At 46.1% G+C, this 25766-nt stretch overlaps 1 protein-coding gene across 1 annotated transcript in view; it reads right to left on the bottom strand.

The window, feature by feature from the left end:
- The window catches only part of SMAP2 (small ArfGAP2), a 38603-nt gene that overhangs the window by 4815 nt on the left and 8022 nt on the right, over positions 1-25766 (bottom strand). Inside the window, exons 2-6 of the mRNA XM_038758307.1 lie at positions 6032-6165; positions 5260-5345; positions 3756-3834; positions 2847-2933; positions 204-285 (exon numbers count right to left, since the gene is read on the bottom strand). Coding sequence (XP_038614235.1) covers positions 204-285; positions 2847-2933; positions 3756-3834; positions 5260-5345; positions 6032-6165 — 468 coding nt within the window. The remainder of the gene's footprint in view (positions 1-203; positions 286-2846; positions 2934-3755; positions 3835-5259; positions 5346-6031; positions 6166-25766) is intronic.

Here is a 25766-nt window from a genome sequence, read left to right as displayed (position 1 = left end):
TTTCCGCACAGCACGTCGGCTGTGGCCTCCTGGAAGTGGCTTGGTTAATGAGCACAATGAGGGAGGGAGCCTGGGAAGGGAAACAGAGCAAGGAAAGGAAAGTAGTCTGAGGCACTCACGTCCCGGGACTAGCTCCCCAACCTGGCTCGGGGCCCACTGTTCCTCCACACAGACGCAGGAGCTGACAGGCCTCCGGTCCTTACCCAATCCCAACAAGTCCATTACAGGCTCTGTGGCTTTAGGGGGGCTTTTCCGGGGTAACTGGATGTCTTCCTTCTTCTGTGGCTAGATGAAAAACAAACAAGAAACAAGGAGCATCATTAGGATGACCAGAGCAGAAGCTTCCTTTCCATTGCTGAAATGGTTCAGAGACCAGCAGATGTTCCAGTTCCTGGGTGGCTACTTCTCGGAGGGATTTTCTGAGGGTGAGCCAGAGCAAAATACTCCCCAAACCAGCCGGGGCAAAAGGCAGGTGACAAGGCACAAGCCAGACTGATCGCTTGGGCCAAAGGGAAGGGAATTGTGCCATTTTTGCTTATCACTGCAGTAGAGTAGCTTATAAAAATACAGAGAGCCTGATTAGAAGCAGGATTCTCCTTCTAGAGACCTTCTTCTTCTCCAAGAAGCCTTCCCCGATTAAGCCTTCATTTCCTCTACTCCCGCTCCCTTCCGTGTCACCTATGTATTTGGATCTGTACCCTTGTACAAATCTGTAATGTAATGTCTGCCTCCCCCTCAAGTCTGTAAGCTCCCTGCGGGCAGGGAATGGGTTTACCAACTCTACGGCACTAATACCCAATCCAAGTGCTTAGCACAGTGCTCTGTGCACAATATCACTGATTGACTGACTGCTGACCTGACGCCCCAAAGGGGCCCAGGAGAAGGACTCTAGGTTGATCATTTGGAGGCAAGGAGGAGAAGCTTAAGACTCAATCAACCTAAGGAGGGTTCAGAGAGTCTGAACCCCAAAAGCTGACCGAGAAACAAAGTCTCCCAACACCCTAATCTCTCTGTCAACTCTTACAGCCTCCTCCCCACTGCCCCAGGTGGCTCCGACAGTGACAAATGAAAGCCTTTTTTGTGGGGGGAGATTAAAGGTGGTTCATTCTTCAGGTGAGAATATCTTCTGGACGGCTGAAAGAAAATCCTTTGTGAAGAGAGCGATCTGTCTCGACACAATAGGCTCTCTCTATGGTTGTCAAAAGAGTTAAGAAAGCTATTTATTTGTGAAATGGGCATGGACAAATCCTTTCAATGAGAAATCAGGAGATGCCGCTTCAAGTCCTCCACTGAACTCTCGAGGGTCCCCAGAGGTACATATATTAATGGAAATTCATGGAAATGTCAGTGAAAATAAAGGACGATTTTAAGATAATGCTGAAGAAGAATAAATTTAATTCTGTAATAATGCACTGCAGGAATGCCCTCCTGGGACATACCCGCCCTAGTTCAAACCCCATGTGTGTTTTACTGATGAGTTCACGTTTCGTCCATGACCCCTCTCATTTTGCTACCAAAGAACAAGCTGAACACTGCCACAGTACAATTCTAGGGAAGTTTTTGTTTCTCTTTTGCTTTTCCATTCTTTGAATTAATTATTTTTCCTACAATTTTCACGTGTAAATCCTTGCTATTGGAAAAGTTTTGGTGTTTAGTAAAAAAGAAAATCAAACTTTTGGGTGTAAAAATCAGTACTTAGAGCTTAGTTTGAGATGGGCTGCTGGACAGAGACTAGAACAGCCCCCAAGGAGAAAGATGAATTTCAGAATGGAGACAGTTTTAAGACAGATTTTTTTTTTTTAAGTGTGGGATAAAAAATGGTTCTGAACTTTCTGATTTGGGGTTTAATCCCGACTCCTCCAACATGCTTTCCCCAGTTAACTTCCCTGCATATCCCTTCAGCCAAATCTTGCATTTGTGAATTTATTTACCCACTCTCTCAGCCCTCAGGTGTACTCAATTATTTATTTTGACCATGTTAGCTACAAGTATTCTTATGATGGCCTTCCCTGCTAGAGTATAAGCTATTTAAGGACAAATAATGTATTACTTTTTAATTCTTCCCTTCAAGAACCCCGCCCAGTACAGTGCTCCCAGTGACTGCTCAGTAAAGGCTGCTTCTTCTTCTAGGACCCGCTAGTCGATTTTAAGTCCTGGGAGTGCCAGGGACTGGGTCTGACCTGATTCCCCTGTTTCTATCCTAGCACTGTGTTTTGTTTGCAATGATGAATACTTTAATTTTTTTTATGGTATTTGTTAAGGGCTTACCATGTGCCAGGCACTTTACTAGGTGCTGGGGTAGAAAAAGGCTAATCAGGTCGGACACAGTCCACATCCCACATGGGGTTCACAATTGTAATCTGAGATGAGGGAACTGAAGCACAGAGAAGTGAAGTGACTTTCCCAAAGTCAATTAGCAGACAAGAGGCAGAGGAGGGATTAGAACCCAGGTCCTTCAGACTCCCAGCCTGTGCTCCATCCATTAGGCCACGTTGCTTCTCATGCTTCTAATGGTAATATCACTAAAAGGTCACAAAAAGGTTCTGGGAGGACTGGCAGGGGAAAGACAAGACGTTTGGGGCCTATTGGGAATATGCTTCAATAGGGGCAGGATTTCTGAACAGGGGCAGGATTTCCCATCCATTCCCGATGCAGACAAATCCCCATGCATGGAAATCAGGCAGCAATCACCTGACGGGATGCCAGACGAGGCAGCCAGCCATGGTGACTGGTTGCAGAAGACTACTCCCCCAGCTCCAAAGTGGAGGGTGAGTCTCTTAGATCTCCCATCTCCCGGCCCGGGCAGACGTGGCCTGGGCTAGTCACCCTTGGTCCCTCCCGCTTACCATTTTCACTTTCTCAAAGATAACTGGTTCTATTTTTTTCTCCAGAGCTGGCTCGCCATTCTTCTTCCACTTGTCATCCTTTTCTTTCTATTGAAGAGTTTAAAAAGGCAAAGGAGAGGGATGAACATGGCTTGCTGGATTACAACTGTGTTTATGCTTCAGAGTGACCAGGAAGCCACCTGGGTTGGGGGCATCAGTTGGATTCCTGGGGAGCTCAGCAGGCTGGATAAAATTTTACCAGGGTCACCTTTCCAGCAGTGGCCACCTAAGGTGCCAACCTTTCAATGTGAGTCCAGAATAAAGGTTTATTGTATTTGTATTAATGTCTGTCTCCCCCTCTAGACTGTAAGCTCATTATGGGCAGGGAATGTGTCTGTTTATTATTATATTAATCTCCCAAGCTCTTAGTACAGTGCTTTGCACACAGTAAGTGCTCAATAACTTTGATGAATGAATGAAAGGGGCAAAAGGGCAATTCAGAGGGGATGAAGACTGGCAGGGGACAGGCTTCAAAAAGCTAGTAAGCCAGAAGGTTGTCATTTAGAGTCTTTACAGCTTTGTCTGGAAGCTCTTCAGGTCCTGTCCAAATTCTGGGAAGATTGAGGCTGGAAGCCCAGCTCAAAAAGTTTGGGGGCCCCTAGAGGAGTGGGCACCTATGGCAGTCACACTCATTGCCTTTTGCTCAGAAGTATCCCTGCAGCGATAAACACTTCCTCTCCTTGAAAAAGGAGAGAGGGATTCTGCAGGATGCCTGCTGGGAGAGGCTAAGACTTAGGTTTCCATTTTCAAAAGGTACTCAGCTTTACGATGCAAATCCGAAAAGTGAAAGAAGCCATCTGGTGTCCCATCAGCAGGCCCTCGAACGGAGGAGAGTTAGCATAAAAAAACATTTCAATGGCTAAGACCAACCCTGAGTGCATTGATATCCAGACTTCGGTCCATGTATTTCTTCTTCTCATACTTTTCTCTGATGAAACCTTCTACGGCTCTGTGCAAAGTTGGTTAAGGATGGACCTGATGAGAACACCGTAGGCAGGAATCAGATATCATTAGGGGGCCTCCGGCCACAGAAGAGTCTTCAGGTTTGTTTCACTCTTCTCCTCCATCAGCCACAACTCCAAACCTACCTTTTCCCCTGCCCTCTTTGCCCTTCCCTCCTAAGTCCTCTGAACAAACCTTCCACAATCACACAATATTTTATCCAAGCTACCCCTTGCTTCCTAAGAGATAATTAGCAAGGATTACTCTTTTCCACAATTTCTCCCTAGCCACAACTATTCTTAGTGGAGGAAGCTAAGACTTGAGGTGTTTTCTTCATTGTACTGGGGTGAAGTTCGAAACTGATTTTGACAGACGGGGGGCATCATGGTCCACTGCTATTAGACAACTCTTGGTTTCCTGTGGGTTTAGACTCCAATTGCCTGGAAACAGGGGACTAGACCAAATGATCTCCGGAGGATCCTTCTGCCTCTAACATTCTATGACTACTTAAGTGCCTGTGGTATAGCCAAAGCTTGAACAGACCAGCCTTTTTTTTTTTTAATGGCATTTGTTAAGAACTTACTATTGCCTGGCACTGGTACCAAGACTGGGGTAGATACAAGCTAATCAGATTGGACATGGTGTAAGCCCTACATGGGGCTCACAGACTAAATCCTCATTTTACATATGAGGTAACTGAGGCACAGAGAAGTTAAGCGACTTGCCCAAGGTCATACCGCAGGCAAGTGGCGGTGCCAGGATTAGAACCCAGGTCCTTCCAACCCCCAGTCCTGTACTCTATCCACTAGGCCATGCTGCTTCTACTGGCGAGCCAGAACCACGAGGATGGCATCGGGGTGGGGGGGGGGGGGGGGCGTAGCCATCAATCGACCAATCAAAAAATCAATGGTATTTACTAAGCACTTACTATTAAGCACTGTACTACATGCTTGAGAAAGTACAATATGACACAATTAGCAGATCCGTTCCCTGGCTGTAACATGCTTAGATGACACCCTTCCACCAAACACCTTACTCCCATCCTGGGCTGGGAGGATCAAAGATCTCTCATCTTGCTGATGGTGCTTTAGCCACCTACTCCAATTCCCTCATGAATGGAGTGATATTATGGGGTCCTGTTGATCGCCATAATGCAACAGGTCACGATAAGTTCACTTTTCTTTCCTCAGTGGGCACCTCCAGAGACCCAGGGACTGTCAGAGGTAGCAGCATGACAAAAACCAACCCACTGTAACCAGTGGAGCTCCATCACCAGAATTGAGAGACCTCTATCCCCTGGAATGGAAAACTTGAAGCAACACCCACCCTACCTGACACCCACAGCAGCAGCGGAAAGAAGACTGGCTCCAGAGTTCCCCATGGCTTCGCCAAAGACCCCCATGCCCCCAGGCTATTAGAGCCGAAAGGATACGGGTCCGTCTGAGGTCGCCGGAAGTTCTCGGGGAGGTAGGCCTCATACAATCGATTTGCTTTTCCGTTTCCCATCTCCTGCATGCACTGCAATTCAAAGATACCATTTAAACTGACATTCCTATCTCGGAGACGTACGTCAAAAGGGTGTGGGGGAGGCTGGAGGAAGGGGAAATTGTTGGAGAACTCTTGGGACTCCCCGGGAACTTCCTTGGGAGGAGCAGAGCCTGTTACCCTAAATCTGTGAATCTTCACAAGGCCCACTTGAGCTGAATGGAGTTGTCCTTTATGGGATGGAGAATTTGTGCAGATTCAGCTTCACAAATGGGAGAGGGGACCAGAACATCTGTCTTGAGGAAAAGGGAAAGATCCGGACTGAGGCTTGGGGACAAAGTGACTAAGTAGTCTAGCTCCTTGACTTTTGGGGGGCTCAGTTATGTTGCCCATTAAATGGACAACGGTGGCTGCTCAGGTCGACTTTGCGGACATGGACAGTGCTCACCTAAAAGCAGAGAGGCCATGAGAATTTCCCTTGCCCCAACCTGGGAGTAGGGCTGAGTCTTCCCCCTGGCTCCAGTGTGGGGCAACTTCCTTAAGATCAGGGTCTGGGTGGAACTTGTTCCCTCCCACGCTGGACACGAATGAGGGCAATAGAGATCACCTTTCCATGCTGATGGAAGCACACCCCATTTTCTGCTCCTATCTGAGGGGGCCCCAGTGACCTCATCCCACACGTCCCCAACCCCCCTGGAAGAAGTGGGCTGTGCCGTTACCTGGATCTGTTCTTGTGTCCACTGGTCGAGGTTGACGGACTTCACCCTGGATATGTGGACGCCCAAGTTCCTGTGGATTCCGGCACAGCGGATGCATATGAACACACCGATATTCCAAGAGGCCCATCTTGGCCCTGGGTGGGCACAGGAAAACAAACAGGTGACGTCAGGCGAGGCCCAACCTGAACCATTAACTCATTTGGTTTCCGATGGTGGGGGGAGAGTGGGGTGAGGGGAGGGGAGCGAGGATAGGCTAATGACCCTCAGCAGTATGGGTTGGGTCAGACCATCCGGGGCTTGGTCCTTTCTATTGATTGACGATAGTAGAATCCAAACCCAAAGCAGAACACAGGCCATTCTGTCCCGCTCCCTCTCTCAGCCTAACATACAACAATAACACTAATAATGATGGTATTTGTTAAGCACTTACTATGTGTCACACACTGTTCTAAGCACTAGGGTAAATATACGCCAATCAAGTTGGACACAATCCCTCTGACACATGGGGCTCACAGTCAGAGAAGCAGCGTGGCTCAATGGAAAGAGAAAGGGCTTGGGAGTCAGCGGTCATGGGTTCTAATCCTGGCTGCGCCACTTGTCAGCTCTGTGACTTGGGCAAGTCACTTAACTTCTCTGTGCCTCAGTTACCTCATCTGTAAAATGGGGATTAAGACTGTGAGTCCCACGTGGGACAACCTGATCACCTTGTACCTCCCCCAGCGCTTAAGAACAGTGCTTTGCACATATAAGTGCTTAACAAATACCATCATTATTATTTTACAGATAAGGTAACTGAGGTCCAGAGAAGTGAAGTGACTTGCCCAAGGTCACACAGCAGACATGTGGTGGAGCCGGGATTAGAACCCAGGTCCTTCTGACTCCCAAGTCCAAGAGGCCATGCTGCTATGTGTGTATATCTCAATCCACTTGCGTGGCTGTTTCCTGCTTTGTTTGCCATGGGGACGATTAGAATCAAAATTGCCAAATAATTAAGAATCTTGTGGTGAGGCAGAGTGGCCTCCAGGTGCCTATTTCAGTTGGCTAGAGAAGCCCGGGATTTCTCCTGATCCTCAGCCATTGCCTGCTTCCAAGTCTCCTGGGGAAAGCGTGAGTCACGATTTCATTGGATAGCTGCCAGAGGCCCAATGGGAAGCAGAAATTTGTTTTTTAATGGTATCTGTTAAGCGCTTACTATGTGTTAGGCACTGTACTAAGTGATGATGATGACGATGATTGTGGTACTTGTTAAGTGCTTACTATGTGTTAGGCGCTGTACTAAGTGATGATGATGATGATGATTGTGGTATTTGTTAAGCGCTTACTATGTGTTAGGCACTGTACTAAGTGATGATGATGATGATGATGATGATGATTGTGGTATTTGTTAAGCGCTTAGTATGTGCAAAGCACTGTTTTAAGCTCTGGGGGGATACAAGGTGATCAGATTGTCCCACGTGGGGCTCACAATCTTAATCCCATTTTACAGATGAGGTAACTGAGGCACAGAGAAGTTAAGTGGCTTGCCCAAGGTCCCACAGCTGACAAGTGGTGGATCCAGGATTTGAACCCATGACCTCTGACTCCAAAGCCCATGCTCTTTCCACTGAGCCACACTGCTTCTCCATACAAGATAATCAGGTTGGACACAGTCCATGTCCCACATAGGGCTCACAATCTTAATCCCCATTGTGCAGATGAGGAAACTGAGGCCCGGAGAAGTGAAGGGCTTGCCACACAGCAGGTACATGGTGGAGCTGGGATACACTTTCTTTTATGCGGAAAGGTCTTCTCTCTTACCTTGACCGAGAGTAACATTGTACCATACATAGCCAGGTCACGGGGGGACTGAAAGGTTCCAAGAGGAAGGGGTGGACATCCCAAACTTAATTAATTCTCCCAAGCATAGCAGCCACAGCCCATTGGCTCAAAGGCAAAAGGCAGTGTTTAGGACAGCAGACCACAGACCGTTTTCACTTTGTGGTTTTAGGCTTTGGTTGCACATGCTTTTCGACATGAAGCGAATGGAAGTTTGGAAGAAGGAAGGCCACACCAGGAGATAGGAGAGAGAAGTGATTGGTGCAAGTCTGGGGTGTTAGCTACCGAAAATGGGGTGTTGGGCATTGTGGCCTTTTCAAGAGGTACCTGGATGTGACCAGACGCAGGATTCAGACACCCAATCTGGTAAGCACTTAGTACAGTGCTCTGCATACAGTAAGTGGTCAACAGATACCATTCGTTGGTACCCTAAGCACTGAGACTACCCTTCTCGTTCAAGCTCTCATCCTATCCCGTCTGGACTACTGCATCAGCCTCCTCTCTGATCTTCCATCCTCATGTCTCTCCCCACTTCAATCCATACTTCACGCCACTGTCCAGATTGTCTTTGTCCACAAACGCTCTGGGCATGTTACTCCCCTCCTCAAAAATCTCCAGTGGCTACCAATCAATCTGCGCATCAGGCAGAAACTCCTCACCCTCGGCTTCAAGGCTGTCCATCACTTCGCCCCCTCCTACCTCACCTCCCTTCTCTCCTTCTACAGCCCAGCCCGCACCCACCGTTCCTCTGCCGCTAATCTCCTCACCGTGCCTCGTTCTCGACTGTCCCACCGTCGACCCCCGGCCCACATCATCCCTCTGGCCTGGAATGCCCTCCCTCCCAACATCCACCAAGCTAGCTCTCCTCCTCCCTTCAAGGCCCTACTGAGAGCTCACCTCCTCCAGGAGGCCTTCCCAGACTGAGCCCCCTCCTTCCTCTCCCCCTCGTCCCCCCTCCAACCCCCCGTCTTACCTCCTTCCCTTCCCCACAGCACCTGTATATATGTATATATGGTTGTACATAGTTATTACTCTATTTTTTTATTTATTTTACTTGTACATTTCTATCCTATTTATTTTATTTTGTTGGTATGTTTGGTTCTGTTCTCTGTCTCCCCCTTTTAGACTGTAAGCCCACTGTTGGGTAGGGACTGTCTCTATGTGTTGCCAATTTGTACTTCCCAAGCGCTTAGTACAGTGCTCTGCACATAGTAAGCGCTCAATAAATACGATTGATTGATTGATTGATTATTTTACTTGTACATATCTATTCTATTTATTTTATTTTGTTAATATGATTGGTTTTGTTCTTTGTCTCCCCCTTCTAGACTGTGGGCCCACTGTTGGGTAGGGACTGTCTCTATATGTTGCCAACTTGTACTTCCCAAGCGCTTAGTACAGTGCTCTGCACACAGTAAGCGCTCAATAAATACGATTGGTTGAGACGCCCAAACTTCTTTCCCACCACCAGGGGGGGCTCTCTTCCTGCAGCCTAAAGCCCTCATATTGCTGCCCACTGTCAGGTAAAAACTATGGGTCTTCTTGTGGACCGGATTATACTTTTATTGTTCAGCACATCTAGCTTACAAACTCCTGATTCACACCTTATATGGGCCAGAGACTGTGACTTAGCTGATTTACACGTATTTACTTCAGAACTGAGTACAGCACTTTGCTCACTGTAAGCACTTAAAAATGTGACCAATAGTAATAATTAATAACAGCCATCTCATGCCTCTTCGCTTCTGTGGACACAATCCTTTCAAAAATGCCACTGTGACCCAGGCAGAGATTCAAGAAGGATCAAGACGGGTTCCAATGAATGAACCCATCGCTAGGTGAGAATAATGATAATGGCATTTATTAAGCACTGGTAGATTCGAGGTTATCAAACTAGAAGCAGTCCCTGTCTCCCATAGGGTTCACAATGTTATTCCCATTTTACAGCCATGGAAACCGAGGTCCAAAGTGGTTAACTGATTTGTCCAAGGAGGCTGGACTGGATCTGAGATGTGGGCCTCCTCACTAATCCACTCCGCCTCTTTAGATTTCATCTCAGGGATATTGGTCCAAAGGCCCACTGGTTTTCAGATCTAACATTAGGGCAGGAGGATGAAAATCCAGGAATTATACAGACTGCTTATTTTAGGACCAGTGGAGGTGGTGTTTCAAAACATGGGTGGATTGGGTTTCAATAAATAAGGCTGGGGGAGAGTGGAGTTTGGGAATTAGAGTCTGGTGGGGGTGTGGTGGATTGTTTTAAGGTGCCAACTCCCCTCTGAGAAGTCTTGGTAAGATATAGGTTACAGGAATATGAAAATAGGGCAGAAAGAGAGTGATTTCCCACTGGAGACGGAGCTGTGCTCCTTTCTGGTCTACCCTACACTAAGAAATACATATCAGAAGCTCACTAATTCCTCCTGAGTCACTCAACTGGGCAACCTGAACCACAGGCAAGTTCCTGGCTAAGCCTTGGGGCCAGATTAAGGAGGCCATTTCAAACAGAGTATATCCTTGTAGCAGTCACGCTATTTACTGAGTGTGGGGCACTGTACTGAATGCTTGAAAGATTCAGCAGAAAACACAAGACACACTCCCTGCCCACAAGAGGCTTACACATGAGCTGGTCCATTACAGCCTAGCCCTGTCCCTGGATCTCTTCCCAGAAATATTCCAGGCATTTTTGCCCCTATGACAGCAGGAAGACTAAGTCTGATTACCTTGGCCCAATCACTAGGCAACAGTCTGGAAAGACAGAAATCATTAACCTGTTGAAAACAGGAGGAGACAGCCTCAAAATAAACACACTTTTAACCCCCGCCAAATACTACTTCATTTAAGAGAAGGCTGGGTGAAATTTAGTAAGTCTAGCTTTCATAATGATAATAATAGTGGCATTTGTTAAGCAATTACCATGTGTCAAGCGCTTTGGCATTTATTAAGTGCTTATTGTGTTTAGGATACTATACTAAGCGCTTGGGAAAATACACTACAATGGAGTTAGAGGACACGAACCTTGCCCACGAGGAGCTTACAGTCGGGGGGCGGGGCGGGGGGGGGAAGAGACACAGTCACTCACTTCATGGAGTTTGAACTCAAACGGGGGAGACAAGACAGTTAAAACTGAGTAACAAGTAGTGGAGGCAGAAATGATGTTTGTATCTCTGGGATAGGAGTCCAAAGGCCCCTGATTTTAAGGCTCTAACACTGGTGGAGGATGGAGGAAAATTCTAGAAGAGGCCAAAACTTTTCTAGCTGTGATTGGGTTACAACAGGCCTTCTAGCCAGTCAGAAGGCAGCAGGTTCAATCCATGCCCTCCTTAGTACTTATGCATAAAATGTCCACTCAAATTATTTCTTTTGACCACTCTAGTTGTCAATATTTTTAATGTCTGTTTCCCCTGTTACAGTTCATGTTCTGATGTGTCACTTGGTTATTCCTTATCTCCCATGTAATGATTACAGTCCACTGCACCAAATGGGTGTCCAACAAATGCTGTTACTATTACTACTATGGGGCTCCTCATCCCCCACCTTCTAGTCCCATTGCGGGGTCAGCAGTTCAGGCTACATGTAGACAGTAAGCTCTTTCTGGACAGGGAAAGGGTCTGCTAATTGTTGAATTGTACTCTCCCAAGTGCACAGTACAGTGCTCAGCACAGAGTAAGCACTCAATAAATACCATTAATTGATTCAGTGAATTGAGGCAGGGAGCAGAGAAGCCACCATCATTCTTCAAAGCTGGGGGAAGCATGTATGGTTTCAGGGTAGCTTCCTCTAACCTTTAGATTGTGGGCAGGGAATGTGACTGTTTATTGTAGTATTGTAGGCTCTTGAGTGCTTGGTTCAGTGCTCTTCACAAGGTAAGCACTCAATAAATATGAATGACTGGACAAGAGATGTCCACGAGCCACAGAAGCCAAGACCAACTGGGACAGACTTACCCTTGATGGTCATGAGACTCTCCTCTGTCCCACCTGTGCTGATGTAAGACCAAATGCTGTACACCAAGAGAGGTCAAACTTCAGGAGAGATGCTAAAGGTAAAGTCTGGAGAAGGAAAGAAAGCACCCAGACCAACTTCCCTAACTCCTGATGACTGGCTGAAGCCCATGAAACCCAGACTGCCCAGAAAACTGGCAAGCGAGGTGGGTGAGTGGGTGGGGGAAAAATGCCAGCCCGAGGACCCATCCCAGAATCAGGATTATCTCCTCTATCAATAAATATTGACTGAATTCAGACAGAGGGCAGGGATTGGGAATCAGATATCCTAGATGACATTTAGGAGAATTTTACTCTTCAGTCCAAGATGTATTGGTCATAATTATGAAGAGAGAGGAAGAGTCAGACATCGACCTTGGCAGGCAAGACTCATGATTGAGAGGGAGAAATCCCAGCCTCCCCTTGCTTCCAGAAGCATACTCCAGCCATACAAAGCTCACAGAGAGCTCTGACAGTAGATTAGCCAAAAGGTGAGAGTCCTCTTTTATCAATGAATGCAATGTGGCTTGCTTCCTGTACAATTTGAATGAAATTTTAATTAAGTCCACCGCTTTCAGTGATACCCACACTTTCAAACAGATCTTGATAGTCTTAACACAATCAAACAACTTAGCAGAGTCTTTAGCCCCACATAAATCAGGCAGGACTAAAAAAAATCATTCTAATACCTCCACTCTCCTTTAATTGGGTTTCATGGGAATTTTTCTTTAGGAAGCATTATTTTTTGGTCACAAGGAAACATTTGCATTCTCCAAGATACACAATACACCCTGCACAAAAAGGGGTTGGGGGAGGAAGAAGTCAGAATCAATTAATGGTTACTAATTGAGCGCTTACTCTATGCAGAGTACTGTACTAAGCACTTAGGAGAGTATAATAAAACAGTCAGAAGTCAGAAGGACCAGGGTTCTAATCCCCACACAATCACTTGTCTGCTGTGTGATTTTGGGCAAGTCACTTCACTTCTCTGACCCTCATCTGTAAAAACAGGACTAAGACTGTGAGCACCACATGGGACATGGACTGTGTCCAACCTGATTAGCCTGTATTAGCCTAACCCAGACCTTAGTACAGTGCCTAACACATAGTAAGGGCTTGACGAATATCATAGATATATATATATATATTCTATGCCTTCTATGAGCTTACAATATACAGAAGCAGGGGAAGTGGAAGAAACCCCATTACACAATGGTGTGGGGCAATTTGAGGGTGAAAGATAGAAAAGGAGGAGAAATCCTGACAAAAGTGACCTTTGCACACTGGAAGCTACACTATAATGGAGAGAAATGACTAAGATTTGGAAGTTATATTACCCATAAAACTGTAGGTGAATCTACACCTTCCAGACCTGAAGTCTCTGCATTAACTCCTTCATACCTGGACCCACTTAGGAGGAAAATACTGATTTTGGCTGGGAAGCTGTACGGTTGGATATTTTTAATTAGCAAAATAAATTTGCTGCTACTGGAACCTTTCTAAATGACTATTTAACTCTGAATCCTGCAGAAGACACTGCCAGTGGGTGCCTCAGGCCCCTCCTTCCACTCTCCCTCCCTCGGCCCCCGCCACCCCTGGGCTCAGGGCAGCTGCCGCCCTCGGAGATGTGAACGATAGCAAGGAACAAAAGGAGCCGCTTAGAGGAAAAAAAAAATCAGAAAGAGGGAGGACAGCTAAATGTCAGATGCTCCCCTTTCAGATATCCCAGGTCGGTGCTGGGTGCCAAAAGAATTCCAACTGTAGTTCTGAAATGCAGAACAATTGGAAAGGTAGGTGGAATCTTTCCTGGGAAATAATTTCACAGAAAGGAAAAAGAGCAGAAAACAGACCGTCTGAGCAGTGGCTACCTGGATTGCCAGTTGTTCCATCATGGTTAGGCTGGACAAGTGAAAGAAAAGTGAGAAGCAGTGTGGCCTACTGGATACAGCATGGGCCTGGGAATCAGAGGCCCGTGGTTCTAATCCAAGCTCCATCACTTGTCAGCTATGTGACCTTGGGCAAGTAACTTCTCTAGATTGTGAGCTTGTTGTGGGCAGGAATGTGTCTGTTTGTTGTTATATTGTACTCTCCCAAGCTCTTGGTACAGTGCTTTGCACATGGTAAGTGCTCAATGAATACGATTGAATAGAAATTCACTTCTCTGTGCTTCAGTCCCCTCATCTGTAATAAAGGGGGATTAAGACCATGAGCCCCAACTTTGTATTTACTCCAGTGTTTAGAACAGTCCCTGGCACATAGTAAGTGCTTAACAAATACCATTAAAAAAAAATAAAGATGAAGTGACAAGGGGACCAGATCAACTACTTTGAGCAGGCTTTGAGCTGTTGAAAGGCACTAATCGCCGATTGAAGCGGGCTGGATTCACCAGGGAGCATGGCTTTTTGTGAGGGGAAAACAATGAAAATCTACACTGTAAGCTCGTTGTGGGCAGGGAATGTATCTACCAACTCTGTTGTATTGTACTCTCTCAAGTCCTTACTACAGTGCTCTGCACACAGTAAGCACTCAATATGCTCACTAAGTACCTCTGATTGATTAATTGATTAGATTACTCCTTGGAGCTCAGTCAGTCCTTTAACCATATGCAGGAACAGGGGTGGAGAGAGAAGGATCAGCAGGGGTTTCTTGTCAAAGTCCATTTTCGTTTCCTACAGCCTCAATTTTTCTCCCAGTCTTTCCCTTCCTGGGTGGCTTACAAAGATAAGGCCTAGCCCACTGAGGTGGTTCAGTTTGGGATGGAAGATAAAGTCTCATTGTCCATCTTCCCAGAGCCTGAGTTTACCAAGCACTTTGATACTCACCTAGCCTCACAGTACTTAATGTGCCTATTCCTAAAATCTACTATTTCCCCCATCTGTAATTTATTTTACTGTTTTGTTCCCCCTTTAGACTGTAAGCTCCTTATGGGCAGGGGTTGAATCTACCGACTGCATTATAACGGTATTACATTGCATTTTTTCCAAAGGCTTAGTACAGTGCTCTGAACACAGAAAGTATTCAATAAACCCATTGATTAGGCTCCTCCATTAGAGGGGAAGCTTCTCGTGGGCAAGAAATATATCCTGTGCTTAGATCTGCACCTTTCATTCACCCCTCCCTCAGCCCCACAGCACTTACCTACATATCTGTAATGTATTTATGTTAATGTTTGTCTCCCCTCTCTTGCCTGTAAGCTTGTGGACAAGAAATGTGTCTACCAACTCTGTTATAATGTACTTTCCCAAGTGCTTAGTACAGTGCTCTGCACACAGTAAGGGCTCAATAAATACAATTGATTGCATCTGTTCTACTTCCCGATGCACTTTGCCCAGTCTACTGAATTCAGTAGGCCTTCAATAAATATTTTGACTACTATTATTTCTCTCTAAGGGCAAGAGCCTAAGACATTGTTCCTCCCACCCTAATCAGTTGTAAACAAGAGCTCTGAACTTCTGCAAATATTTTTAGGGAAGCAGGAGGTCGATGGATTGCCTGGCTCAATCACGCATTTGCTCTGCAAGGAGATTTTTCCATTCTGTCTGTCTAGCAGGATTTTTGTTTCCATTCGGCACTGAAATGCATCCACCCCCAAGGAAATGGACTATATAAACAGAGTTAGGAAATACAACGTAGAAGAATGTCAGCCACTTAGAGGAATTAAAAATCCTTTAGGAAATAGAGAAAATTATAGACCAAAACAACCCCACCACAGACAGAAATTAGGCCCCAAAGGGGACCCAATAGGCCTATTCTTTCTGGTAATGACAGCAGCAGTGGACAGTTCAAAAACATGGGAAATGTCTTTGGGAAGCAGCGTGGCCTAGCGGATAAAGCCCAGGCCTAGGAGCCAGAGAACCTGGGTTCTAATCCTGGCTCTACCACTTGCCTGCTTGGGCAAGTCATTTAGCTTCTCCATACCTCAGTTTCCTCAACTGCAAAGTGAGGATTCATACCTGTTCTCCCTCCTACTTAACTGGGAACCCCATTAGGGGCAGGGACTGTATCTGGCCTGATTAACTTGTATCAACTCCAGTATTTAAAACAGTGTTTGCCACACAGTAAGCATTTAACAAATACCATAAAAATAATAAGAAGAGACATCCTTCCACCCTTTACCCCCTTTACCTATGGTCCTCCCCTTGGGCATTCCACAATGAGCAGAGGCAGCCCCCGCTAGAGGTGTACGTGAAGAAGATGGGAGAATTCCCCAAACACTAGTTTGGAAGGGTTTTTGCCCTAAAGAAACTAAACCCACAAAGCAATTAGCTATTAACCTAGAAGACGATTAGGTTCTGGGGAACGGAGAGAAAAGGAGTGGGGTTTCAAATCTTTCATACTGCTATTAAACAACAAAGCACACTAGACGTTTCATATCTTTGAGTCCATATTGGTGAAAGAGTAGAAGACGAAAAAAAAAAGGCAAAAATAGGAGCCAGAACAAGGAGAGGGACCTCAAATCAATGGGGGTTGGAGGTGGAGAGAAGGAAGCTGCTTTAGGCAGGTAAACTGGTGGTAAAGATGGGGCAAGACTATTGCCGCTTGTCACAGAAGCCCTTTAAATCTCATTTCCAAAAATCCCATAAATCCAAGCTACAACATGATAACTCACTTTTCAATCAGTCAGTCGTATTTACTGAGCACTTAGTGCCTGCAGACCACTGTACTGAGTGCTTGGGAGAGTACAATTTAACACACACATTCCCTACCCACAGTCTAGAGGGGAGGCAGACATTAATATAAATACATTACAGGTATTTGCATAAATGTTGTGGGGCTGGGAGAGGGGATGAATAAAGGGAGCAAGTCAGGGCGAAGCAGAAGGAAGGTGAGAAGAAAAGGAAAAGAAGGCTTAGTTAGGGAAGGCCTCTTAGAGGAGATGTGCCTTTAATAAGGTTTTGAAGGTGAGGAGAGCACTTATCTGTTGGATGTGAGGAGGGACAGTATTCTAGGCCAGAGGCCCCATGTAGGCAAGAGGTTGGCGGTGAGATAGATGAGGATGAGATACAGTGGGTATGTTGGCATTAGAGTGAAGTGAGTGGGCTGGGCTGTAGCAGGAGAGTAGCAAGGTGAGGTAGGAGGGGGCAAGGTGATTAAGTGGTGAGAAGTTTCTTTTTGATGAGAAGGTCCATGGTATTTATTGAACACTAGTGCATAGAGCAACGCATTAAGCACTTGGGAGAGTGCAATACAATAGAGTTGATAGACAAGATCCCTGTCCATGATGAGCTTACAGACAACGGGGAGAATATCCTGAGGGTGGCTGATCAGGGTTTAGTGCTTCTTGAAATGTACAGAGAAGACCCAATGTGAATTCTTCCATGATGGGTTGGCCAATGTTGCCAAAGTAGCAGGGTTCCGGAATCAGCGTGCTGTCAGCATCAATGGCCGTGTTTTCTCCCTGCTACAACACAGTGCACATTATATGCCTCTAATATGTGCTCTGGATTAACTGATCCAGCCAAAGCGGGATATTTGCTTTTAGGAATAATCCCCAACAGGAGAGATAAAACTATCTGGCTCTTTGCATGTTTCCATATAAATGCATACACTGGGGATGCATTTTGTTTTGTTATGTTGCCAACTTGTACTTCCCAAGCACTTAGTACAGTGCTCTGCACACAGTAAGTGTTCAATAAATACGATTGATTGATTGGGGATACACTGAACAGGCTGATAGTGGTAGGGAGAGGATTTAAAAGCCAGAATTTTAACTGCAGCCTTTCCCTTCTCTTGATCTCAAGAGCGGGTAACAGTTCACGAGCAACAGCAGAAATATTTTCTGGGTGCTTTCCTTAGAGAAGCAGCGTGGCCTAGGGGAAAGAGCTGGGGCCTGGGAGGTAGAGGACTTGGATTCTAATCCCAGCTTTGCCACCCACTTGCTGTAGCCTTGGGCAAGTCACTTCACTTCTCTGGGCTTCAGTTTCCTCACCTGGAAACTAGGGCTTTATTTCCATCCTCCCTCCCCCCTGTGAGTCCTGTGTGGGACAGGGCCTGTGTCCGATCAGATTATCTTGTATCTACCCCAGCGTTTAGTATTCAATCATTCAATTCATCATCATCATCATCATCAACAATCGTATTTATTGAGCACTTACTATGTGCAGAGCACTGTACTAAGCGCTTGGGAAGTACAAATTGGCAACATATAGAGACAGTCCCTACCCAACAGGGGGCTCACAGTCTAAAAGGGGGAGACAGAGAACAAAACCAAACATACTAACAAAATAAAATAAATAGAATAGCTATGTACAAGTAAAATAAATAAATAAATAGAGTAATAAATATGTACAAACATATATTCATATATACAGGTGCTATGGGGAAGGGAAGGAGGTAAGATGGGGGGATGGAGAGGGGGACGAGGGGGAGAGGAAGGAAGGGGCTCAGTCTGGGTAGGCCTCCTGGAGGAGGTCAGCTCTCTGTAGGGCCTTGAAGGGAGGAAGAGAGCTAGCGTGGCGGATGGGCAGAGGGAGGGCATTCCAGGCCCGGGGGATGATGTGGGCCGGGGGTTGATGGCGGGACAGGCGAGAACGAGGTACTGTGAGGAGATTAGCGGCGGAGGAGCGGAGGGTGCGGGCTGGGCTGGAGAAGGAGAGAAGGGAGGTGAGGTAGGAGGGGGCAAGGTGATGGACAGCCTTGAAGCCCAGGGTGAGGAGTTTCTGCTTGATGCGCAGATTGACTGGTAGCCACTGGAGATTTTTGAGGAGGGGAGTAATATGTCCAGACCGTTTCTGGACAAAGATAATCCGGGCAGCAAAATGAAGTATGGATTGAAGTGGAGAGAGACACGAGGATGGGAGATCAGAGAGAAGGCTGATGCAGTAGTCCAGACGGGATAGGATGAGAGCTTGAACGAGCAGGGTAGCGGTATGGATGGAGAGGAAAGGGCGGATCTTGGCAATGTTGCGGAGCTGAGACCGGCAGGTTTTGGTGACGGCTTGGATGTGAGGGATGAATGAGAGAGCGGAGTCGAGGATGACACCAAGGTTGCGGGCTTGTGAGACGGGAAGGATGGTAGTGCCGTCAACGGAGATGGGAAAGTCAGGGAGAGGACAAGGTTTGGGAGGGAAGACAAGGAGTTGAGTCTTCGACATGTTGAGCTTTAGGTGGCGGGCAGACATCCAGATGGAGATGTCCTGAAGGCAGGAGGAGATGCGAGCCTGGAGAGAGGGGGAGAGAGCAGGGGCAGAGATGTAGATCTGGGTGTCATCAGCGTAGAGATGATAGTTGAAGCCATGGGAGCGAATGAGGTCACCAAGGGAGTGCGTGTAGATTGAGAACAGAAGGGGACCAAGCACTGAACCTTGGATACAAAGTGATCAGACTGTCCCACGCGGGGCTCACGTCTTAATCCCTCTTTTACAGATGAGGTCAGTGAGGCCCAGAGAAGTGAAGTGACTTGCCCAAAGTCACACAACAGACAAGTGGCAGAGCCGGGATTAGAACCCATGACCTCTGGCTCCCAAGCCCGGGCTCTTTCCACCGAGCCACGCTGCTTCTCTATTCTCTATTCTCAATTCATTCAATCATATTTATTGAGCACTTACTGTGTGCAAAGCACTGTACTAAGCACTTGGAAAGTACAATTCAGCAACAGATAGAGACAATCGCTACCCAAAAATGGGCTCACAGTCTAGAAGGGGGAGACAGGCAACAAGACAAAACAAGGAGACAGGTATCAATAGCATCAAAATAGAATTATAGATATAATATAACAAATATAAGTATAGTAAGTGTAAGTACTTAATATCCCTATTATTATGATTATTATTATGCAGAGCACTATTAAGAGTTGAGGAACATACTGAAAAAGCATTAATTTAGGTCTCTTTCCTCAAAGAACTGATATTCTAATTAACGCCCCCTACAACGGTGAATGATCTTGCCTTCTCTCTCCTCAGATCCAGAATGGCCTCAGAGTGAGAACAGACATAAAGGTAATAATAATGATTGTGGTATTTGTTAAGCGCTTACTATGTGCCAGGTACTGTTCTACGCGCTTGGGTGGATACAAGCAAATCGGGATGGACACAGTCCCTATCCCACATGGGGCTCACCGTCTCAATCAAAGATAAGTCAGTTGACGGCAGGCTAAGGATATTCAGCTGGCAAACCCAGCAATCCACCAGCTTCTTGCCTTGGTGGCTTTCAGTCTCGCCCCCTCCCAAAATTTACCCAAGGAAAGCCCTCTTTTAGAGTCCTTGTATGAGTCGCTCCTTAATACTCTTTGTTCGCCAGAGTCAGCCTGAGACATCTTGGCCTCGGTCATCTTCCTCTACAAAGACCCCGCAGAAGACACTTATGAATTAACAGAAAGTTGGCTGCTGAGACATGGCCTTTTTGAAAAGGGGTGAGAGGAAACAACAACAACAAAATAGCCGCTTTCATGAGGCAGGAAGGAGATTATTTCATCAGGCACTGAGGAATGAAACCATCTCAGGGCAAACAATCATTTGGCTTGAAGATTCACGGCTGGCAATTCCTCCGGCCAAGCCCAGCTGGAAGAGGGCAATGTCCCTGCCAAAACTGACAGACCAACGTAAGTGTCTGTGACTCATGACATCACTCTCCCCAAGCATCCTGTGAGCAAAGGTTCTCCGTGGCAGACGGAGCAGCCCTTTGCACCCAAAACCATCGTACCGGACGTCTGCCTGGAAGGGCGGGCAGAGGGCGGCCCTCATCGCTACCAAACTCGAGCTTACTGTAAACTGAAGAGTACAGAGTATGATTTCACAAGATGAACTTCCTATAATTTGCAATCTGCCTTTCGGGAGGGAGAAATTAAGACCTCTTGCTGGAATTTGCTCCCTTCACTTTTCAAGGGAACATTCAGTTCTTTACAATGTTGACGCTACTTCTGGTCGAGAACTTCAGCTTCCTCTTTCTGAGGCTGCATGTCACGTGCACCCCCAACTTTCAAACCTACAGGGCTAATTCTGGAGCAGGCTCAGACTCTCCAGCACATCATGCTTGTTTCTTGTTGAGGAAGCAGCATGGCCTAGTGGAAAGAGCATGAGCCTGGGACTCAGAGGATCTGGGTTCTAATCTCAGCTCTGCTGTTTGTCTGCTATGTGACCTTGGGCAAGTCACTTAACTTCTCTGTGCCTCAGTGACCTCATCTGTAAAATGGGGATTAAGACTGTGAGCCCCATGTGGGACATGGACTGTGTCCAGCCTGATTAGCTTAGTACCCAAGTGTCTGGCTAAGAAATACTACTACAAATACTATTAAACAAATACTAATACTATTAAAATACTATTTTAACAGATACTATTAAACAACACTATTTACAAATACTATTTTTAAAAATGTCATGGCCAGTCTAATAGGGACAAGGAGGCCCTGAAATGCTGAAAATTATTTCAGAGGCTGGCCGGGCAGGTCTAGTGATTAACCCTGAATAATGATAATAATTACGGTATTTGTTAAGCACTTACTATGTGCCAAGCACTGTTCTAAGCACTGGGGTACATACAAGGTAATCAGAGTGTCCCCTTGTGGGGCTCACAGTCTCAATCCCCATTTTACGGATGACGTAACAGGCACAGAGAAGTTAAGTGACTTCCCAAGGTCACGTGGCAGACAAGTGGCAGAACTGGGATTAGAACCCATGACCTCTGACTCCCAAGCCTGTGCTCTTTCCACTAAGCCATGCTGCTTCCCTGAAGCTTAGTCACTATCAAGCACTCAGCTTAGCAGTGCTGAACCTGGAGAATGAACAGAGTTTGGAGAAAAGAAGTGAAACAAAGGAGGAGATGAAGGATGGCCCAGATGGCAACTAGAAGCGTCTCAGTCTCCAGGTTTTTCTCATACAGGAAACACCTGCAAGCTCTTCGCATTCTGTTGCCTGAGCTGCTGGGATACAGGAAATCTCCATCAAAGTCCAAGACCGGGGACTTTGTCGATGTTTTCTGAAAAGGTCTTTATGTTTTCTCGCATACAGATGGACCGATAAGCAATGCATTCTCCCAGTTACCTAGAAACCCGCTGTCTTAAATGTGGCACAAGGCGCAGGCTTCTCTCAACTTACATCCCGAGCAGGGGCCAGAGCAGCAGAGAGGAAGGATGAAGCAGGAGACCCAGTTGCTTGGCTCTTGTTGTGGCTTCTGGGAAAACAAGGCCCTTTGATTTTGGCAGCAGCTTCCCCTGAGCACCTTGAGATACCCCTGGAAGGGCTGTGGGCTGGGAACACACCCCTAAAGCCAGGTCTTGAGGGTTTGAACATCTGCGACAGAGCGCTTGGCTTTTCCTGCTAAATTGTCATCCCTGAACAGGCCAACTCATGAAAGATCAGTGCCCGTTCAAACCGAATCTCAGCAGTACCCAAAGAGGTTGGTGCACAAAGCAAAAAGTACAAAAGATGACAATTAAGCCTGCCTACTGAATGTTAATCAAATAAATGTACTTCCTTGCAGAGAAGGATAGAATTGAAGACCCCCATTAAAGTGTGCCTTTGCTTAGGTGTGCACTTTTGCAGCGGGCTCTTAAGCAGAAGGAGGGACAGAGATGCCTATTCTTGCTAGGGAAATGCCAGGCCTGTAGGTAACAACCACTTTCTAAGGAGCTATTTGGGAAACATTGCTCAGGTCACAGAAAAGGAACCAAGGTTCTTTGAGGAAGCCCAGCAGGTTGAATGGATTTATTGAGAAGCAGTGTGGCCTAATGGATAGAGCACAGAAGGACCTGGGTTCTAATCTCAGCTCTGCCACGTGTCTGTTGTGTGACCTTGGGCAAGTCACTGCATTTCTCTGTTCCTCAGTTACCTCATCTGTAAAATGGGGATTGAGACTGTGGGTACCATGTGGGACAGGGACTGTGTCCGACACAATTTGCTTGTATCCAAACCAGTGCCTGGCACACAGTAAGTGCTTAAAAATACCATAATTATTATTTATCCAAGAACAATGTGATTTCTCAAATTCATTTTCTTCTTCACATTGTTCTGCATCTGACATTTGCATGATGTCTTGGAAAGCCCCTAGAGTTACTGACAGGAGGCAGTGGTTAAAAAAAAAAAATTCAAGGAACGCCCCAACCAAAACATAGCCAAGGTTTGATGTTGGCCCAGGAAGTAGTTAGTTGTCACCAATAACTCGTCCATGTCACCATGCACTAGCATCTCCCTCTGCTTACTCAGCCAAGGCCTTTCTTCTGGGAGGCTCAAGTCATTTCCTGAATGGTTTATCTCCTTCCTTCCAGTGAAGGCAAAGCAGAGTGGGGCACCTTGCCCAAGGTTCACACATCAAAGCCAAGACCAACATCCAAGCACTTTCCTTCCTGATGAGCTACACAGCCAAGCTTTAAGTTACGTTTCTCTTGAGCACCTTGATATCTGCAAAGCATTCGGGTATCTATCATTGTTGAAATGATGCCAATCTACTTGGCTCTCAGCTTAGGCATGTCAACCTAAACACCAAAAAAATAAAGTTGCTTTTCTACCAATGCTCACACAACTGGTTGATACATGGGTTTCCAGGGGCTTCCTATATTTCACAATCAACATAAATACCATTCTGTGAGGTGGTTCCTATGGTAACCACCCATCTTTTTAAAAAAATTGCATGAGCAAATCTAATGGAAATGGGCCATATTTGTACCTCACATATAGCGATGGGATTGTTGATTCAGTTGCTTGTAATCTATTGCTTCAGTTTCTAGACACCCTGAATCAGGATTCGGGGGCAGGAAGATGGAATTGGGTCTCACTTTTCTGCAGCAATTTACCCTTCAAATCAGCTCCACCTTGACCTCCTTTATACTTAAAATGCTGCTCACCTCTGGTTACCCATATCTTTCTCCGCCATGGAGACCGTAGCTAAGTTATTCAAATTCAAAACCAGCACACAGAGCCCAATTGTGTCTTCTTGAGCAACTGTGGTTTGAGAGAGAGAGACAGACAGACAGACAGAGAGAGAGAGAGAGTGTGTGTGTTCTGGGTACTCTGGTGTTTAACTTGCAACTTCCTCAAATCTGAAACACACCCCTGCTGCTCAACATATGGTTATAGTTTTTTTTAAAAAGCACCCCCCCACACCCCCCCAATCTGCCAAAATTGGGAGTCATTTCCTTCCTATTTCTATTCTGAGGATTCCGGCAGCTTTGCGATGTCTGAAGAAGCACCCAGGAGAAATCAGTTGCATTAACTACTGCACTGTAAAATGTTATGATGTCCACGTACCTTATTAAAAACGATGCTAAGGAACCAAAGGAACAAACCCAGCAATCCATATTATATATTTCAGGTCAATTTTTTTTGCACTTTTAAATTTGATGCTAAAGACTTTATCAAGCCATTTTCCAATAGAGTATGTCAGGAGGCTTCAAACCAGGAGGGAAGAGGAAAGGATGAAGAGGGGTACCTAAAGAAAGCATTAACTGCTGCTCTATGAAAGAGACAGCTGAAGGCAACCAGAACACAGGAGGCCAAACTAGTGAGCCATTTCTGTGGGTTTAGCGTGTAGGCAGAGAACATTAGATGACCCACTCTGATGCTGTGTCCCACCATTAGAAGGATTAAAAGCTGCAAATGGCCACTGGGCAGTCTGAAAGGGAGAATATAGTTTTCTCTGGCCTCCTAACAGAAAAAGGCTATGATGGACCAAAGAATGAGAGCGGGTGAGAGCCTGCCTCCCCATTCTCCTCCACACAGAAAATGCCCCTTTTAATATTTTTGCTGAAAAACAAAATCTACTCCACATTTGGTTTTTGGAAAGCTGATAAGATTAAGCTCCACAGAACCTGGTTCCTGCTTGGAAACCCTGTTCTCAATGTCACAGGAAGTGAGTGTACTGCTACAGTCTGCATCATCAGCTTTGGTTTCAGGCAGAACAGGGGATTCGAAGCAGCTGCAGTGCTCTCAATAGATGCCATGAAAATAATAGTAATTGTGGTATTTGTTAAGTGCTTACTATGTCCCAAGCACTGTACTAAGTGCTGGAGTAGGTACAAGATAATTAGGTTGTACACAGTCCCTGTCCCAGTGGCGCTCACATTCTAAGCAGGAGGGAGAACAGAGATTGAATTCCCATTTTACAGATGGGAAAACAGACACAGAGAAGTGACATGCCCAAGGTCACATGGCAGAAAAGTGGCAGAGCCAGGGATTAGAACCCAGGTCTTCTGACTCCCAGGCTCGCTCTCTTTCCACTAGGCCATGCTGCTTTTCAAACTAGAGAACGCCCCAAGAGACACTGCGCCAGAAGGCGGAGAAGGGAATCTGTCTCCCTCTCTAGACTGTAAGCTCGTTGTGGACAGAGAATGTGTCTGTTTATTGTTATACTGTACTCACCCAAGCTCTTAGTACAGCACACTGCACACAGTAAGCCCTTAATACAATTGACTGAACCGATAAGAAATCTCTTCTTCTGAGAACCGAATTACTTACTGTTAAAAAACAGCAAGAAACACAGTTAAGATTCTCTCAGGCAGTCACGAGACAGTGGGACTCAAGGATCTACAGGCAAGCTCCTGCCAAACAAAGGTAGGCACTGAGACCTATCAGGAATTGATTATCAGGACAAGCTTATGGCGACGAGTACCTATAGCCAGAGTTGGATTTTGCTCATCATTGGAATGCTCCATTGAGGAGGAGACTGCCATCTCTGAAACTGGGTCCAAAGAGCTTGTGGGGAAATACAAGGTCTAGAAGAGTAGGGGAGAGAGAGAGATTGGGAAGGGGAACAGTGTCAATATGGTGGCTATACATCGCAGGGGTCTACCGCTAGCCTTCCAAAATACAGAGCTGGGAGTAGTTGAATTGAAGTGGTCAGAAATGAAAACGCCAAAAAGGACACTGAGCACGCAAGGTGTTTTAGTTCTAGAAGACACTTAGCAAAACTCCAGGTCCGAGTTAATTGTGGATGAGCATTCAGCCCCAATATCCCCTTTGTTTGGAACAATTCCATGTACTTTTATTCAGCTCCTCAATGGGCATTACAGG

Source organism: Tachyglossus aculeatus, chromosome 16, assembly GCF_015852505.1.
Source record: "Tachyglossus aculeatus isolate mTacAcu1 chromosome 16, mTacAcu1.pri, whole genome shotgun sequence".
Classification (NCBI taxonomy): domain Eukaryota; kingdom Metazoa; phylum Chordata; class Mammalia; order Monotremata; family Tachyglossidae; genus Tachyglossus; species Tachyglossus aculeatus.
This window is presented reverse-complemented; position numbering and strand designations above follow the sequence as displayed.